Raw genomic sequence first — 19,860 nt, 5'->3', positions numbered from 1 at the left:
AGCCCCCTCTCACCGCAACTAGAGAAAGCCTGCATGCAGCAATGAAGACCCAATGCAGCCAAAAAAATTAAAAATTAAATCTTAAAAAAAAAAAGCCTGTTCTAAACAATAAAGTCTATTTAAAATTAAAACAAAAAACACATAAACTCTGGAGTCTGTCTACATTTCCCTCTGTGACTTCCTCAGGGTCACAAGTACTGCTGTGTTCTTCAGCTGCATCTCACAGACTCCCTAAAGTACAGCCACTTCTGCCATGAAAGAACCATTCAGTGAACCATTTCAAACATGCAGCCCCATTTTCCTAGTAGTGGAAATAACTGAAGATCACCAAAATGAGAACAAGCAAAGGCTTGTCAGGAGTCAGCTCCCATGGCTTGCATTTGACTGAGATGCAAAGGCAAGCAGAGGATTGGAAAAGCTTTATAGCTGAAAAAGAAGCTTCAGGTATGCCCTGATTGGAGGCTGTTGGCATGGGGAAGATGTATGCAGGCCAACTAGGAGTGGGGAATTCTATTTAATTAAGAGTACATATTTGGCTTTCTCCAGTTGGCCCTAAATTGGAATTGGGGCAAAAATTAGGAAAGCTATCAGCTATTAATGAAGCCTTGGTTATTTTGCGCCAATTGCACTAAGGGTTATTGTTTGGCTTTCTGGACTAGTTGCTACGGATAGTAGTTTGACTTCCCAGACTGGTTACTCTAGATAGAACATTGGCTTCCTGGGCTGGTTGATGCGTGTTGTGGGTGAGAGTTCTGTTTGTATATCTATCTGGCCATTGTTCCTTTGTATATTTGTTCTCTTATAGGGGAAGAATCTAAACTGTTTACTCCTTCATACTCCAGCTATAATTCATTGTGTAGGGGGCTGTGTCCCTGCTGTCTGGACCAGAGACCTGGAAAGGACCAGCTGCTTCATGAATTGTTGGCTCAGCAGAAAGGAAAGGCTGGCTCCGTTCCAGGTGGTTGAGGGCAACTGCCCATGGTTAAATAGGCTGAGTTTCTCCGTTGGCACAGTGAAAGGAAAAAGGGGGGAAAGAGGTGCTGGGAGGGAAAACTTGACCTTAGAGGGCGGAAGGGGGAATATTGGAGGACTGAATCAAGAAGACAGTTTCTTTTATGCTCAGGACAGCTGAAAGCCTGAGGGTACAGAGGGTCCAAAATTCGATATAGAAAGCAACTGTCATAGTAATGGGCAAGAGAAGAGAAAAGCAGTGGAAGAGATTAACCAAACTAAGTGTTGGTTCTCGAGCTTATCATGATTCTTGATGATGGTGAATAACAAGCTATGTTTGCAAAGGCAGTTCAGACAAAGGCAGATCATATGGTGGCCTATATGGTATAATCAGTGTATACAGGATAAGGTAGACAGGATGTTAGCAAACAGGAATCACCTGTGCAGTCTTTAAAAGCTACAAATGCCCAGGCCCCACCCCTGGAGCTGTTGATTCAGTAGGTCTGGGTCAAGGGTCCAGCATCTTTCTGTTTTTTGCCAAGCCCCACGGTTGAATCTGACGCACAGCCTGGTTTGGGAGCCATTTGCTTAGGCCAAATTCTCTTCTTTAGTAACATCTTATTGTAACAGTTACTTAACTGTAGTGACTGTACTTAATTCTATCTTTAAACACATTCTACCTATTAATCATTAAATCACTTATATTTTATTGTTATTGAAAATGGTGTAATCACAAGGTAGTATATTCTCTGGTTGATGTTGATGATTTTATGGCTTTATAATGAAAGTAGGACCACTGTAGAAAATGCCATTATCTTATACTACCTCAAAGACCTAACGTATATGCAGAGCCTCTGGTGACAACTGATTTCATTACATTACCTTGAACTAGTGTTTAAATTGTTTGGAGCAGCTCACACTGTAAAACCTCTCAACACTTCAATGAGAGAGGAACCCTGCTTACAGATACTATGTAATAGGTTGTATTCAATTTTCTTCCTCTCAAAAAGGGAAAGAAAATTATCATAGAAATTATTATTAATCACTTTAAAACAAATTAGATGTAAAATCACATTAAATATGCATTTGAATATTTAGTAAAGATTTAAAACAATAATAATTACCACCATCTTTTGAGTGCACACTATTTGCTAGACACTCTGTGCTCAGCACTTTACATGGATTATCTCATTATTTATCACAAAAACTCTGAGACAGGTACTCTACCTATTTCCATTTTATAGATAGGAAAACTGACTCTCAGAGAATTTAGGTAACCTACCTCAAATCATAGTCTAGTATGTTGCAGACTAGGATTCTAACCAGATTGTCAGACTCCAGAGTCTATGTTGTTGTCTTTCTTTAATTTTAAATAGACTTTATTGCTTAGAACAGTTTTAAAGTGACAGAAAAATTTAGAAGATTGTACAAGGCGTCCTCATATATTCTGTCCTTCCCATATACTCTGTACCCAGTTTCCCATTATTAACATCTTACATTAGTATGGTACATTTGTTACAATATTGATACATTATTATTAAATACAGTTCATACTTTATTCAGATTTCCTTCGTTTTTACCTCAAGTCCCTTTTGTCTTCCAGGATCCCATCTAGGATATCACATTTCACACATTTCATTTAGTTATCATGTATCCTTTGGCTGCCTTTGGCTGTGATAATTTCTCAGACTTTTCTAGTTTTTGATGACCTTTACAGTTTTGAGCGGTACTGGTCACTACTGATCAGTGCTGATCTACTGTTGTGTAGAATGTCCCTCAATTGAGATTTGTCTGATGTTTTTCTCATGACTAGACTGAGGTTGTGGATTTGGGGAAGGCAGACCACAAGAGGTAGAGTGCCATATTCGTTACATCCTGGAAGGGGAACACACTGTTTACATGACTGATCACTGTTGACGTTAACCATGGCTGGAGTAGTGTCTGTCAGGTTTCCACACTGTAAAAGCGGGCTTCCTCTGCGCCCCCTCCCACCCCTTTCCATATCATGCTCTTCGGAGGGAAGTCACTATGTGTGGCCCACACTTAAGGAATAGAGAGTTATGCCTCCCCTCCCTGAAAGTGGAGTAGAACCCATGTTCTTCTGACCACCATGTCATTTTTCACATCTTACAATGTTCTGTCTAGATCAAACTTCTACTCTTCAGTTACCACCCCTTTTTCTGTTCTGCTTTATGGTAAAATTCCTCAAAAGGGCTGTTTACTCTCCATTTTCTCCATTCTCCCTTGAACCTGCTCCAATCAGGCCTTCACCCCCCACTGCACTGCTCCATTGAAATTCCTCTTGTCCAGAGTCACCATGGCTAAATCCGACAGTCAGTTCTCAGTCTTCATCTTATTTGACACAGCTGATCACTCCCTTCTCCTGAAAGCTTTACTTCCTTTCTAGAACATTACACTCTTTATTCTATTCTGTTCTTACAGGTTCCTCGTTCTCTCTCTCATCTCTTAGAATGCCCCTGGGATTAGTCCATGGACCTCTTCTCTTCTGTTTATCTACTGTACCCACTATCTTGTCATTGCCATCTGTGTGCTAATAACTCCCAGATTTCTTGCCAGGGTCTCTCTCTTGAACATCAGCACCATCTACCTAGTCCATCTACTGGCCTACTTGACAGACATCTCCAACTTAACAGTCCAGAAGTACTGCCTTCCCCCAGAGTTTTTCCCCATCTTAGTTAATGGCAACCCCATCCGTCATTTTTTCAGGCCAAAATTATTAGTCTTCTGTGACTTCTTGCTTTCTCTCACAAACCACATCCTGTGTCTCAGCAAATGCTGTTCACTCTGCCTTCAGGATCTATTTAACAATCTGACCACTTCTTATCACTGTCACCACAGCCATCCTTGTCCAAACCACCATCAGATTCCACCTGGTTAATTTCAGCAGTGTTCTAACTGGGGTCCTTGCTACTGCATCTGCCCACCTCAAGTTTCTTTTCAACACTGCAGCCAGTGAGCCTGTTTAACATATGAAGCACCTTATACCATTATCCTATTCAGAACCATCCAGTAGCTTCCCATCTCACAGTAAACACCAAAGCCCTACATTGCTTTTCTCACTTCTTTCTTCTTCTTTGTTCAACTCCAGATAAATTGGCCTCCGTGGACATTCAAGGAATGTTTTTCCTGTAGGTAACCTTGAGGCTTACTTCTTCACATCATTCCTGATTTTGATTAACTATTACACACCCTAACTATGCTTTTAAAATTGATACCTCTGTGCTCCCTTATGCTCTTTCACTGCTTTATTTTTCTCTGTGTCACTTATCATTCCTCATATACTTTATATATATACATACATCTATATTTCTTTGTTTATTGTCCATCTAGAAATAAGCTTCATGAGGGCAAGGATTTTTGTTTGCTTGTTTTCTGCTTATTCCTCTAGGATCTGATATGGTACCTGGTACAGAGAAGGTATGCACTAAATATCTGTTGACTGAATGAATTAATGAATGAACAGATGTCTGTTAAACATTCTTTTTGGGCAGAATCTTAGACAAAGTTTATACTAGATACAATGTTATGGCCCCTGCGTGCAAGAATTTTCCAATTTAACATAGGCAACAGAACAATAGAGATGCTATAAAGTTTAACAAGGGAAGGAAGTATGGGAAAATAGTACTGATGACTCCCTGAGTGTGGAATTGTACAGCTTCTGAGTTCCAGACTGAAAGACTGGTGTTGAGGGTGGACTGTTCTTCACTTGTCTCCCAGAAGTCATTAAAGTTTGATCCTTCCCTGGGTCTGGGATTGAGAGAGCAGGACAGATGGAAAGATCCCTGAAAAATCATGCGCAGGCCTTCCTGTTTATCAAATAGGAGTCCTACTCATGTAGGGGGTAAAAAGTACACATAAGCTTAAGTATGGACAAATATTATTTCTTGTAAAATGTATGACCTAGTGGGTGTTAATGCTGTGGTCTGTAAGAGGAGTTGAGCTAAATTATGCTTTTTAGTTTTGTTTTACTTTTTTAGGAATTAAAAATATCTTTTAAATCCTCAAGTTTTTTTTTGTTTTTTTTTTTAATTGCCTAATTTGTTTGTGTGCTTTGTGGGGGAAAAAAAAAAGCCATCTTTTCCTCTTCCCATTTTGTTATCTCAAAACAAACTTTGCAAGAGCGCAGACAGTTTCCTAGGGGTTTTGGCATGTGGTTATATGCAAATACAAAGATTCCAAATAGGGTATGTTGCGTTATTCTAAAAAACCCCTTCAGAGACATATTTGCATGTGGAGAGTGATTTCTACAGCTGAATTCCCCAGCGTTAGCACTCCTAGATAGTCCTGCCCTCTCAAAACAGAGCCCTGAGAACCTTTGAGCATTGAATGATTATTAAGCTGTCACTATTTTCAGATCAATTTATTTCTGGACTTCTCAGGTCAACTTTTTTGGCTTATATTATGCCAAGATGTCTTTCACACAAAAAATTTGCCTTCCAAAAAATGATTTTAAACTGTGTTTAAGTACAGCAGATTTTTCCTGATTTATCTTTTCATGTAGAAGGCTCTTCACTTTTACAACACAACAGCCATTGGGAAGTTCACTCTTTGTTTAGGACTATTAATAAATAAAGATCTACATTCCGGCAGGAACAAGTAAGGAAGCACTAGAGAAAACTTTGCACGTTGAAGAATATGACAGGAATTAAGGGTTTGCATTCCTGTCGCATCATATTGAAGCCATTGTTTTACAGAATTTGATCTAAATGAATTATACATTTTATGGATGTTAAGAATACTTTTTTAGTGGTGTTTCTAATTCCCGATGCATCATCATTGGAGAAAAGCTATTAAGATTGTACGGTGAATCACCAGTTAGGGAAAGAGAAAACATTTCATTTCCAGTCCTGGAAGCAACCCATGCTTTCAGGATCCATTTTCACTGAGCTGGGTCAGTTTCAGCACTGTCAACTATGTACTCTTGGAAAACGCCTTTGTCTAATCTAGCTTTCCTTAGACTTAGTGCAAACTCAGAAACCTTTGCCCCCGGGGTCAGTGTTAGGGAACTGTAAAAACCTCAGCTCATTTGGTATCTGTTCATTCACCCTGCAGCTAAATCTTAGAGATGTGCTCAAGGGAATCATGGCCTGTTGCAATTTTTTTTTTTTTTAACATACGTAGTGGATTTATTTTTATTTTTTTATTTGTTTATTTTTTACACCTTTATTGGAATATAATTGCTTTACAATGGTGTGTTAGTTTATGCTTTATAACAAAGTGAATCAGTTATATATATACATATGTTCCCATATCTCTTCTCTCTTGCGTCTCCCTCCCTCCCACCCTCCCTATCCCACCCCTCTAGGTGGTCACAAAGCACCGAGCTGATCTCCCTGTGCTATGCGGCTGCTTCCCACTAGCTATCTACCTTACTTTTGGTAGTGTATATATATCCATGCCTCTATCTCGCCTTGTCACAGCTTACCCTTCCCCCTCCCCATATCCTCAAGTCCATTCTCTAGTAGGTCTGTGTCTTTATTCCTGTCTTACCCCTAGGTTCTTCATGACATTTTTTTTTCTTAAATTCCATATATATGTGTTAGCATACGGTATTTGTCTTTCTCTTTCTGACTTACTTCACTCTGTATGACAGACTCTAGGTCTATCCACCCCATTACAAATAGCTCAATTTCTTTCTTTTTATGGCTGAATAATATTCCATTGTATATATGTGCCACATCTTCTTTATCCATTCATCCGATGATGAACACTTAGGTTGTTTCCATCTCTGGGCTATTGTAAATAGAGCTGCAATGAACATTGTGGTACATGACTCTCTTTGAATTATGGTTTTCTCAGGGTATATGCCCAGGAGTGGGATTGCTGGGTCATATGGTAGTTCTATTTTTAGTTTTTTAAGGAACCTCCATACTGTTCTCCACAGTGGCTGTATCAATTTACATTCCCACCAATGGTGCAAGAGGGTTCCCTTTTCTCCACACCCTCTCCAGCATTTATTGTTTCTAGATTTTTTGATGATGGCCATTCTGACCGGTGTGAGATGATATCTCATTGTAGTTTTGATTTGCATTTCTCTAATGATTAATGATGTTGAGCATTCTTTCATGTGTTTGTTGGCAGTCTGCATATTTTCTTTGGAGAAATGTCTATTTGGGTCTTCTGCCCATTTTTGGATTGGGTTGTTTGTTTTTTTGTTATTGAGCTGCATGAGCTGCTTATACATTTTGGAGATTAATCCTTTGTCTGTTGCTTCATTTGCAAACACTTTCTCCCATTCTGAGGGTTGTCTTTTGGTCTTGTTTATGGTTTCCTTTGCTGTGCAAAAGCTTTGAAGTTTCATTAGGTCCCATTTGTTTATTTTTGTTTTTATTTCCATTTCTCTAGGAGGTGGGTCAAAAAGGATCTTGCTGTGATTTATGTCATAGAGTGTTCTGCCTATGTTTTCCTCTAAGAGTTTGATAATTTCTAGCCTTACATTTAGGTCTTTAATCCATTTTGAGCTTATTTTTGTGTATGGTGTTAGGGAGTGATCTAATCTCATACTTTTACATGTACCTGTCCAGTTTTCCCAGCACCACTTATTGAAGAGGCTGTCCTTTCTCCACTGTACATTTCTGCCTCCTTTATCAAAGATAAGGTGACCATATGTGCATGGGTTTATCTCTGGGCTTTCTATTCTGTTCCATTGAACTATCTTTCTGTTTTTGTGCCAGTACCATACTGTCTTGATTACTGTGGCTTTGTAGTATAGTCTGAAGTCTGGGAGCCTGATTCCTCCAGCTCCATTTTATGTTCTCAAGATTGCTTTAGCTATTCGGGGTCTTTTGTGTTTCCATACAAATTGTGAAATTTTTTGTTCTAGTTCTGTGAAAAATGCCAGTGGTAGTTTCATAGGGATTGCATTGAACCTGTAGATTGCTTTGGGTAGTATAATCATTTTCACAATGTTGATTCTTTCAATCCAAGAACATAGTGTATCTCTCCATCTATTTGTATCATCTTTAATTTCTTTCATCAGTGTCTTATAGTTTTCTGCATACAGGTCTTTTGTCTCCTTAGGTAGGTTTATTCCTAGATATTTTATTCTTTTTGTTGCAGTGGTAATGGGAGTGTTTTCTTGATTTCACTTTCAGATTTTTCATCATTAGTGTATAGGAATGCCAGAGATTTCTGTGCATTAATTTTGTATCCTGCTACTTTACCAAATTCATTGATTAGCTCTAGTAGTTTTCTGGTAGCATCTTTAGGATTCTCTATGTATAGTATCATGTCATCTGCAAACAGTGACAGCTTTACTTCTTCTTTTCCAATTTGGATTCCTTTTATTTCCTTTTCTTCTCTGATTGCTGTGGCTAAAACTTCCCAAACTATGTTGAATAAGAGTGGTGAGAGTGGGCAACCTTGTCTTGTTCCTGATCTTAGTGGAAATGCTTTCAGTTTTTCACCATTGAGGATGATGTTGGCTGTGGGTTTGTCATATATGGCCTTTATTATGTTGAGGAAAGTTCCCTCTATGCCTACTTTCTGCAGGGTTTTTATCATAAATAGGTGTTGGATTTTGTCGAAAGCTTTCTCTGCATCTATTGAGATGATCATATGGTTTTTCTCCTTCAATTTGTTAATATGGTATATCACATTGATTGATTTGCGTATATTGAAGAATCCTTGCATTCCTGGAATAAACCCCACTTGGTCATGGTGTATGATCCGTTTAATGTGCTGTTGGATTCTGTTTGCTAGTATTTTGTTGAGGCTGTTGCACTTTTAAAAAGGAAATTCAGAAATTAATAAAAAGAAAAATGGGGAATAGAATTATGTCGGAAAGCTGACATCCCCTGGAACTTGAAAGGTTAACTCCAGATTTCCTTAATAGTTATAAACTGTTCCTTTCCTACTATGAGAATTGTGAGCCATGAAATGTTTATACCTTTTTATGTGCAAATACTGTATATGAGACTCCTGCTGCTATTGCCGCCAGATGGATCTTCCAGAAACTAAAGCTTCCATCTTTGCATCACCTCCTCAGAAATCTTAGATTGGCCCCGTTTACTTTCAGGGAAAAATTTTAAGTTACACTGACACTCAGGGCCTCTGTCTGTCATTCAGCAGATACATATGGAATGTCTGCTATGTGCTGAGCACATTCCTATGCAGGTAACACGGAGACTTCATGGAGCTTGTTCACCTTTTCTTTAAGTTGAACCCTCTGCTCTAAGCATAGTGGTCTCCTCTTTGCCCCCTCATGCCCTTTTCTTCATTTCTGGAACAACTCTCCATCTGACAGGCTCTTCCCTCTTCCTTCATCTGACTGAAACCTTGCCCCAGCCCCCTGCTGTTGCAGAGTCAGCTGATGTCCCACTACCTCATGCTCCTTCCCGGGCTGTGGTAGCCCACACGGACTTCTTCTTTCTTCACCCCTGTTAAATTACATGCATGTCTTATCTCACAGAGTCAAAGTGGAAAGAGAACTGTTTTAATAAGGAAAAAAAAAAGTCCTGCTGTGTTGTTGTTAATTTATATGGTACATTATGCCTCTATAAATGTTAGCCAGTTGATTTACTAACAAAGTAGAAATCCAAATTTTCCCTTTGCTGAAATTTGATATTTAGCATTCCCTTATTGGGATGTTCATTTGGAGACTGGGAAGTGTTTTAAAGACTGGAGGTGTTTTAAAGTCAGTGCTTATATAATCAGCAGGCCAGCAAAGGGCAACTAAATTTAGTGTCTGTTTTAGGAGGGACTGTTTGTCGAAGGACATTAACTGATGAGAAGTTTGAGATTGCTCAGTGAGGCTGTGACTCGTCTGGAGTTGTTCTATAGGTTGGTGATAGATCCGCCACTAAACCCCCGTGTTCCTGCATATATCCAGGGGGCCATGATGATGTCTGGACTGGTGACTTTTCTCATTAGAAGTCAGCATAGTCTGTGGGGCTCAGAGTTCATTCTTTTGTCTTGTTTTCTAATCGTAACTCGAGTGATTTTTTTTCTCCCCAGGGTAGTATACCCTATCCAGTTATTTCTTAAGAATTGGCCTCTCTTTAGAAATACTCATAGTTTTAAACTTGGCTCAGGCTCCAGAAACCACCCCTCTAGGAAGCCTTCCATGATGCCCCATCTTTAGTTAGGGACCCTTCTTCGTGCTCCACTCACACGTGCTATGTGCGGTTACTGCACTGTTGCACACGGTAGATGCTCAACAAACGTTTGAATTACACTGATATACAGTATTTCCTCCAAGAGCTTTTAGAAAGAGTTAAAGGGTTCATAAAAATGTGCCTCAACCAAATAGGCAGATGACATCATCCAAAAATACTTTAAAATAGAGTTAGCGTGTCTTGCCAACTATATTTGCTTTGAAGGTTCCCTTCTGTTTTTTTTTCAGTGCTACTCTATCTAAAACATATTGGCATTTGGACAGTCCTTGCCTCTTCATGAGACATCATCTCTACAAAGAGATGTAAAAGGAAGATATTCTTGCCAGAACTTAAAATATGGAAGAAGGGCAAAAACGTTCCAACTTAATGAATGATATCATATATTTTGTAGTAACTGTTTTCCCCCTACAGCCTAAGCAGGCATTCAGATTGAATGTTTCAACTTTATCTTCCCTTGTTTGACATGTACTTACCAGAGCAGCCACTTCCTTTCACTCTTTTCGGGTATAAGATGTGACTGAAATAACAAAATACTCTGACTTCCCTGGTGGCGCAGTGGTTAAGAATCCACCTGCCAATGCAGGGGACACGGGTTCAAGCCATGGTCCAGGAAGATCCCACATGCCACAGAGCAACTAAGCCCGTGCGCCACGACTACTGAGCCTGCACTCTAGAGCCCGCGAGCCACAACTACTGAGCCCGCGTGTCACAACCGCTGAAGCCTGTGCTCTAGAGCCTGTGCTCCCTAACAAGAGAAGCTACCGCAATAAGAATCCTGTGCACCGCAACGAAGAGTAGCCCCCGCTCGCTGCAGCTAGAGAAAGCCCACGCACAGCAGTGAAGACCCAACACGGCCATAAATAAATAAATAAATAAATAAATATTTAAAAAATAAAACATTCAAGATAAAAAACTTTGTATGTATTAGGTTAGACTAAGTTATACTGCAGTAAAAAACAAAACGAAAAAAAAAAAACCACCACTAAATCTCAGTGGTTAGCATAACAGAAACTTACTTTTGGCTCATGGGAAGAGCACTGAGAGTCCAGGGCAGCTGATCTCCATGTGGTGGTCCAGCATCTTGGGGCACCTCCATCTTGACATGTGCTTCTACCATTGCTGTGACAGGGGTGGGAGCCTGGTGAACTGCACCCTAGCTCTTCAGCGTTTCTGGCTGGAAGAGACACGTAGGCGTAACCAACCTAGAGCAAGAAAATATCATCCTCTCTGATGGGGTAGAGGAGTAGAAATATTGGTGGGTACTAACAATGTCTACCAAGTCCAGTTTTTTGCTCCGAAATAGGGGCAATAATGGTATCATATTGTGATCCCTTTCAGCTTTTAGGATTTACTTACAGTCTCAGCAGGAACATAAAACTGAAGGAAATTGAATAGTCCAGCAAACCCTTGTAGGACTGAAAATATGGGGGCAAGGGCTGCCATATTAAACAGAAGACATTTGCCTTTCTGATATCTTTGTTCAAAGACTGTAACTGGTGTAGTAGTTCCTTAAGAAATTTTTAAAACCTGTGGAGTCTGAAACAGACTGAACAAAAGATAGTTCCCTAGGGCTTATTGCTCTTCTCAGAGCTGAGAACCTGTTTGTCTTATAAAAGGACATCAGCCTTTGGAGAACATCATTGTTGGAAAAGTGAGCCCTTCCATGAGGTTACCTTGATTCCTCTTGGAGGTCAGCTTCCATATTTGTGTGTGGTAGAGGGAGAGGGGCCGATTCCCACAACCAGTGACAGTGATGTGTTGCAGGTCCCCACAACCACTCTCAGGTGACAGTTGGATTTTATCTATAGATCTGTATCTGGCTGCCTGAAATTTTAAGACTCTGGAGGATAAAGGTATGAGGGGATGCTGCCATCACCATCACCAGCCCTAAAACACATTGCTAATTTCAGTACTCAGGATGGCTGGCCTAATCCGGGAGTACTGTCCCAGGGACAAGAAAGCTATTCTTTCCATCTGTCATCTGCTTGCTTTCTTCCTCCTTTGCCTTAAAATACACTTTAAAATTTGGGAGTTATGCAGAAAGTCCGTGTAATATCTTACCTGAAGAATCCTATTATCTCAGGGTGCCAAATCAACTATACTCCAATAAAAATTGTTTAAAAAGTCATATACTTCCAGTACAGCTTTAAGGTATTTAAAGGACCCTAAATAAGTCATATACACTGTTTTCGAGTAATTAAAATCCTGTTATCCCAGTAGAACATTTCCCTGACCCTACCCAGATAATAACTTTTAATTGCTCAAAAATGTTCAGCAAAGACAGTCTAGAACAAAAAAAAATTTTTTAACATCCTTATTGTAGTATAATTGCTTTACAATTGTGTGTTAGTTTCTGCTTTATAACAAAGTGAATCAGTTATACATATACGTATGTCCCCATATCTCTTGCATCTCCCTCCCTCCCACCCTCCCTATCCCACCCCTCTAGGTGGTCACAAAGCACTGAGCTGATCTCCCTGTGCTATGCGGCTGCTTCCCACTAGCTATCTATTTTACGTAGAACAAAAATTTTAAACAGCGTTTCATATAAGCTTCAACAAATGAACCTAACTATATTATCAGTGAGTAACCACACTGAAGAGAATGAGAGAGAAAAGAACTAACCTAAGTAACCTTGGAAAACAGGCTCTTCCCAGAATATCCTTAGCCTGAGGACAAAGACAAGTGTGCACAAATGCTGTAATTTGATTAGTTAATGTGTTCCTCACAGGGCTACGGGTTAGCCATTCTGAAAGTACTTTATGTACGTAGTAGAACTGAACAAACAAGCAAATATATTGTGGATAATGAGAGCAAAGTTTCTCACTGTGTGAGAATGAAGTTATATAAGTGAGAAAGGTCTAAAATGTGCCATATGTTAAAAATCATGGTTTTTAACTTGTGTACAGACAGAAATACAGATGCATGGGTGAGAGCACATACATATATTTCCCACCTCTGTCTGCTTGAAAGACCTGGCAGCAGTGAGCACATCTAACATCTAAGTTCTTGCTTTTTAAACACCATTATCCAATAAAAGGAATCAGGACTCCTTGGAAAAGTAATTATATCAAGGGCTGGGGCAGGGGGAATACAAAATGAGCCTAGAGCATCTTGTAAAGCCAGAACAATAAGAAAGTGTTCCCAGAATGGTAGGGCTTGTCAAAAGAATGCAGGAGCAGCCTGAATGGACAAAGCTGGAGCAATTTTAGCAACAAAATAAATAATGATACTATTGGATTTTAACCTGTAGAGTAAAATAACTGTCCATGAGTCCACACTGATATAAATAAATTAATTACCTAAATAAATGGGGAAGAAGAGATAATACTTTTTTACAGAAGAATTGGAGTTAACGAACATAGAAGGAAAAAGGGAAAATTGAAAAATACCATTAAGCAAACCCCACAGTAATAATTATGATAAACAAGAACCATAGATAGATGCAGATATTTTTAGGCAAAATCTGAGAAGAAGGTTGCTTCCATAGTCTCAGAGTATCTCCCCCAACATAGTTATTAGTTAAAAATAATTAATAATAATTTTATAGTGGAGAAACCTGCAGACATCACCTTAACCAAGGGATCAAGGTTAACATCACCAGTGATAAGACATGGACATCATGAACCTCTTGATATTATGCACCGAGAAGGATACAACAGCATTTCACTGTCCTTAAAGATAAGGAAAAACTGAGGAACATTAGATTAGTGGAGATTAAGGAGAAGGAACAAGTAATTGCAATGTGAGAAACTGGATAGGCTCTTAGAACAGAAAAAAGACATCAGTAGAAAAACAGGTGAAATTAGAATAAGGTCTTCAGTTTAGTAATCTCTGGGTCTGATCTTTGTACCATGGTTACGTAAGATGTTAACATTAGGGGAAGTTGGGTGAGAAATACATGCTAAAATTAGTTCAAAATAAAAATATAAATAAAATGCAACAGAACATATAAGGTACACACAAAGAAACAGGGATTCCAATAGAAGTAAACTATTCTTTGGTTCTTCCTATTACAATTTCCACAGCGGAGCGACTTTCAAGCAGCTGGCTGGATGTTCGTCACATTGAAAAATATGTAGACCAGGGTAAAAGTGGAACAAGAGAATTACTTTGGTCCTGGGCACAGAAAAACAAGACTATTGGTGACCTTTTACAGATTCTCCAGGAGATGGGGCATCATCGAGCTATCCATTTAATTGCAACTTATGGTAAGCATTGATTCTAACGATACGGCTCTTACTCAATTTTATATGAATTGTAACTTGTAAATATTGTATTTTATCTAAGACATTGACTGGTCATGCTGTGTGTCACTGATTCCTTACCTGTGACTTTTATCTGAAGCGGGGTTTGCAGCTTCACACTTTTGTGTCTGACACTTTCTTTTCTTATTGCCTAACTTATACAACACATTCCCTTCTACCACTTTATAGTTTGGTTTTTAAAAAATATTTATTTACAAGCTACGCTTCTTAAAATGTTTCATTCTCACTTAGTTAAGAGAATCAGCTGTCTGTCCAAAACTCTGACTCTCTGAGTCATAAACATGACCAGAACCACAATATGAGTAAAATACAAATAATGCTATAATTTGTTTTACCGTGTGATTAGAAGTTAAAAATAATTGGGTTTCCCCCCCGTATTTTAGTGCAGATGATACCTCCAAAATAACCCTGGGATTTCTCTATTGTCTTCACTGCTGTTTTCATGCCATGGCTTTCTAACTTCTAACCTGTTTACTGTCCGTTTCACAGTGGCTTGATTCTTCCCTCTCTTTGTCTTCTCTTTCTGATGCTGTGTCATGCGTTACATTTATAGTAACCTGATAAATAAAGCTCATGAAGTTTTCTCTGTTCACTCTTTGTCAATAAAATAAACTCCCAATGTCACCTGTTCTGTTTATTCCACTTTAGATTCATTGGCTTCAACAAGAATGATCTTGAGTGATCTTGGGTCTTATGTTATAGATTCAGGGCTCTTAGGTTGGAAACTCCTTTAAATCAGCAGGCTTATTCTTTGGCTATTTCATCCAGGCATATTTTTAGTTCTGTGTATTTGCACACATGCTCTTTGATAATATATTTTGTCCACTCAAGCCACTGCCTCATCACCTAAAGAAGCTTTGCACACACAAGAAGAAATCCCAAGAGGTTTGTACCAGAAAACTGTAGCTTCAGAATGACTTATTTTATAGGTTTTTCACATTAATAAGGTATTAGACAGTTCCCAATAGGCTTCCACCATGATATTATCTGTATAACTTGGCTAATCCCTTTTTTCTGTTGCGCACTATTTCTTCACTTAGGTTTTTTTTCTTAATGTTTATTTATTTATTTATTTTGGCCACTCCGGGTCTTAGTTGCAGCACGTGAGTTCTTCACGGCAACATGTGGCTCTTTAGTTGTAGCATGTGGACTTCTTAGTTGCAGCATTCGGACTCTTAGTTGTGGCATGTGAACTCTTACTTGCGGCATGCGAGCTCATAGTTGCAGCATGTATGCAGGATCTAGTTCCCCAACCAGGGATCGAACCCCGGCCCCCTGCATTGGGAGTGCAGAGTCTTACCCACTAGACCACCAGGGAAGTCCCTTCACTTAGTTTTATACAGCAGAATGTTTCACTCTGAAGCTGACTGATCAGGTGAAATGCAGTGAGTCTCTGGGAGCTGTAAATGTAATGCCTTTTCATTATCTGAGCCTTTTCCAGCTACTGAAACCACCCACGTGACTTGTTGTTCACAGTATAAACTCACACCAATTTGATAGGGCACGGGTATATTTTATACTTCAGTGTTCTGGAATAGATTTCAGGGTGTCTTTTCACACTCTATGTTGTTTATTTATGCAGCGGGGAATTATATGGACAAAAATTCCACATCCTTGGTTGACTCCTAGTCTGTTGCACATGGGAAATTAATTTAATTTTTACAATGTGGGATTAGTTGATTTGTGGAAAGGCAATCAATTACTGCCCTAATACCAGGAGATAGATACATCTGAGATGAAAAGGAGGTTAGTGCTTTGTTCTGAATCCTTTGCTAAGGAAAATAGCATTATTTATTTGCAGTTTGTTGAATTAATGCTTTGAATTATGATCTTAAAAACATTAATTGTATAGCTCGTTGAAAGCAGCCACACGATGATTCATTGGAAACGTTTAAATGTAACCTGCTGCACAGGTGTTTTCTATGAGAGCAGCTCACTGAAGTCAGGAGTTGGAGCTCCTAATTGAAATGCATAAAGATTTAGTCTTTCTTTGTTGCTACCATGAACAGAGTTATCACTTATCTAAATAATCTGTTTTTGCCTAGCTTTCCTTAAAATTGTTCCATTTGGTGGGATGGTTTCACCTTAATCACCTTAGCCAAGCCATTTTGAATCTCCCATTTTATATGACAGTGAAGTATTGTCTCTCTTTTTATGTGCAGCAAAAGGACAATGGCTTTTAGTGCCCTTGCAGCCCCCAAACTTCAAATTTTGTTCTACACAACAATACCTTATTCAGGATGTTTGCTATTTCTTGCCTAATTGCCCTCGCTGGAACCTCTAGTATAATGTTGAATAGAAGTGGCAAGACCAACATATTCTTTTCTTGTTCCTGATCTAAGGAGAAAACATTCAGTCTTTCACCATTATGTATGATGTTCACTGTAAGTTTTTCACAGATGCCCTTTACCAAATTAAGCCATTTTTTTTCTCTCCCTAGAGCTTCATCATGATAGATTATTGGATTTTATGAGTTTGTTCATTTTATTAATGTGGTATATTTTCAGATATTAAGCTAACCTTGGATTCCTGGGATGAATCCCACTTGGTCATGGTACCTCATCTTTGTTATATGTTTCTGGATTTAGTATTTTGGTGAGGATTTTTGCATCTATATTCATAAGGGATATAGGTCTGTAGTTTTCTTGTGCTATTTTGTGTGGCATTGATATTAGGACAATATTGGCCTCAAAGAAAGATTTGGGAGTTGTTTCCTCCTCTTCTATTTTGGAAGAATGTGTGAAGAACTGGTCTTAAATCTTCTTTAAATGTTTGGTAAAATTTACCTGTGAAGCCACTTGGGCCTGGGCTTTTCTTTATGGGAAGTCTTAAAATATTAATTAAATCTCTTCCCTTGTTACAGACCCATTCAGGTTGTTTATTTCTTCTTGAATTAGTTTTGGTAGTTTGTGTCTTTCTAGGAATCTGTCCATGTCATTTATCTAGTTTTCTGACAAATAGTTGTTCACAGTATTCCCTTATAATTCTTTTTATTTCTGTAAGGTTAGTAGTTATGTCTTTTGTTCTTAATTTTAGTAATTTTGAGTCTTCTTTCTTTCTTGGTCAGTCTAACTAAAAGATTGTCAACTTTGTTTATATTTTCAAAGAACCAGCTTCAGTTTCATTGATATTTCTCTTCTGTTTTTCTATTCTGTTCTTCTATTTCATTTATTTCCACTCCAGTCTTAATTCTTCCTTCCTTCTGCTTCCTGTGGTTTAGTTGTTTCTTCTTTTTTAGTTCCTCAAGGCAAAAGTTTAGGCTATTTATTTGATATTTTTCTTCTTTTTAAAGGTGGACATTAACAGCAATAAATTTCTCTTTAAGCGCTGCTTTTGCTGCATGCCATACGTTTTGGCATGTTGTGTTTTTGTTTTCATCCATCACAAAGTATTTTCTAATTTCCCTTGTGATTTCTTCTTTGACTCATTGGTTATTTATGAGTTTGGTGTTTAATTTTCATGTATTTGTCAATTTCCAAAAAAAATTTCCTTTTGTTATTGATTTCTACTTTTTTTTTTTGCACTTTTAAAAAATGTATTTATTTTTATTTATTTTTGGCTGCATTGGGTCTTCATTGCTGCACACGGGCTTTCTGTAGTTGCAGTGAGTGGGGGCTACTCTTCATTGCGGTGCACAGGCTTCTCACTGCAGTGGCTTCTCTTGTTGCAGAGCAGGGGCTCTAGGTGCGTGGGCTCAGTAGTTGTGGCACGTGGGCTCAATAGTTGTGGCTCACGGGCTCTAGAGCACAGGCTCAGTAGTTGTGGCACACGGGCTTAGTTGCTCCATGGCATGGGGGATCCTCCCAGACCAGGGCTTGAACCCGTGTCACCTGCATTGGCAGGCAGATTCTTAACCACTGTGCCACCAGGGAAGCCCTTGATTTCTACTTTAATTCCATGTAGTCAGAGAATATGCTTTGTATGATTTCATCCTTCCAAATTTATTGAGGCTCATTTTACTACCTAACATGTGATCTGTTCCGGAGAATGCTCAACGTACACTTGCAAAGTATGAGTATATTCTTCTGTTTTGGATGGAATGTTCTATAGATGTCTGTTCGGTCTAATTGATTTATAGTTTTGTTCAAGGAGGCTTATTATTAATTGATTGTATTTTGTTGCTAGTCTTCTAAGCAAAATAATCCAGGAAACATTAGAATACAATTTAAGAAAAACTAGAAGATGAAATAAAACTTCTGAAGTCTGAATCAAAATGTCAGAAGTAACAGCAAAATATTGCAGAGTTTTAATTTTTTGTAGGAAGCTACATAGACTTCCTTAGTTCAGACAGAAGTAATTGTCTTCAATTGGGCAGCATTTGTGGGCATTTGTGATTGCGCGTGCGCGCACACACACACACACACACACACACTCTCACACTCACTCACCCCTCTAATACCTTATGGCACAAGATGGGATAAAGAGTGAACTAACCGAGAGAGGTATAATCCCATAATCGTAAAAAATTTAAATACACGTACAAAAAACTGATAACAACATTGCTTTTTTCCTGTCAGTTCTCTCCTTCATACTTCAATATTTTTAATGATGTCTAACAATAATTTAAGATAGGTGCTCATGGACTTCCCTGGCGGTCCAGTGGTTAAGACTCCGAGCTTCCACTGCAGGGGGAACGGGTTTGATCCCTGGTCAGGCAACTAAGATCCCACGTGCCGCGCCTCACAGCCAAAAATTAAAAAAACAAAAATACAAACGAACAAACAAGAAAAAAAGATAGGTGCTCATGTTTTAAGTGAACAAAGGTATGTTTGTATATTTGATCATTAGAAAGCTCTTTCACATATGGAAATTTGAAACCATTCAATGGGAATGAAACTGAGCTTTAGAAATGAACCTTACTAGCAAGGTATTTATTTTCACAGTGTAAAAAAGAAAAAAAAGTTTGTTAAGAACATAACATTTTTTGTATCTATATTCCCTTATTTCTCTTTCAGGGGCAGCCTTGAATCCTTCAGAGCAGAGTCATCAGGGAAAAGGATTTCCGATCACGTTATCCAAGGTAGAGTGTGTGCGCATGGGGAATGACCCTTGAACCCTGTTGCATATATAATTGAGTGTAAGGAATGAAGTTATCAGGCAGAAAAATGCTGTATTTGCAGGTACTTTTTTAAATTCTGGAGAGCTTTAGCTCTCATTCTTGTTCATTTATTTGGGGATTCAGGAAATTGGAGATTTGTAAATGTTTGAAGAGTTAAGAGCTTTGTCCTCTCAGTGATCTGTCAGAGATGAGTCTTAGAACTTTTAAGAGTACTGTAAGTTACGCATTTGTCTTAACTCAGCTTTTAGTTTTCCTGTTCTAGTGTTTTGCATGTTACTGTTAGTTTTTATTAAAGCAAATTAGCGGTGATCATTTTTACAGCAATAGAAGTCATTTAAAATTGACTATAGGGCTTCCCTGGTGGCGCGGTGGTTGGGAGTCCGCCTGCCGATGCAGGGGACGCGGGTTCATGGCCTGGTGTGGGAAGATCCCACATGCCGCGGAG

The 19,860-nt window shown here is 38.8% G+C and overlaps 1 protein-coding gene across 4 annotated transcripts in view; it reads left to right on the top strand.

The window, feature by feature from the left end:
- IRAK3 (interleukin 1 receptor associated kinase 3) overlaps positions 1-19,860 on the top strand; it is a 76,620-nt gene that overhangs the window by 17,397 nt on the left and 39,363 nt on the right. For 3 of the 4 annotated variants that reach the window (XR_013830639.1, XM_079938190.1, XM_079938188.1), the window contains exons 2-3: positions 14,117-14,299; positions 19,312-19,376. Coding sequence is in view for 3 of the 4 variants with exons in the window: in XM_079938188.1 (XP_079794314.1) it covers positions 14,117-14,299; positions 19,312-19,376 (248 nt within the window). In the remaining variant the exon portion in view is untranslated. The remainder of the gene's footprint in view (positions 1-14,116; positions 14,300-19,311; positions 19,377-19,860) is intronic. The other variant, XM_079938189.1, reaches the window with a different exon arrangement.

The sequence above is a fragment of the Stenella coeruleoalba genome (assembly GCF_951394435.1).
Source record: "Stenella coeruleoalba genome assembly, chromosome: 11".
In the NCBI taxonomy this organism is placed as follows: domain Eukaryota; kingdom Metazoa; phylum Chordata; class Mammalia; order Artiodactyla; family Delphinidae; genus Stenella; species Stenella coeruleoalba.
The sequence above is the reverse complement of the archived record's forward strand: the minus strand, read 5'-3'. Positions and strand labels throughout refer to the sequence as shown.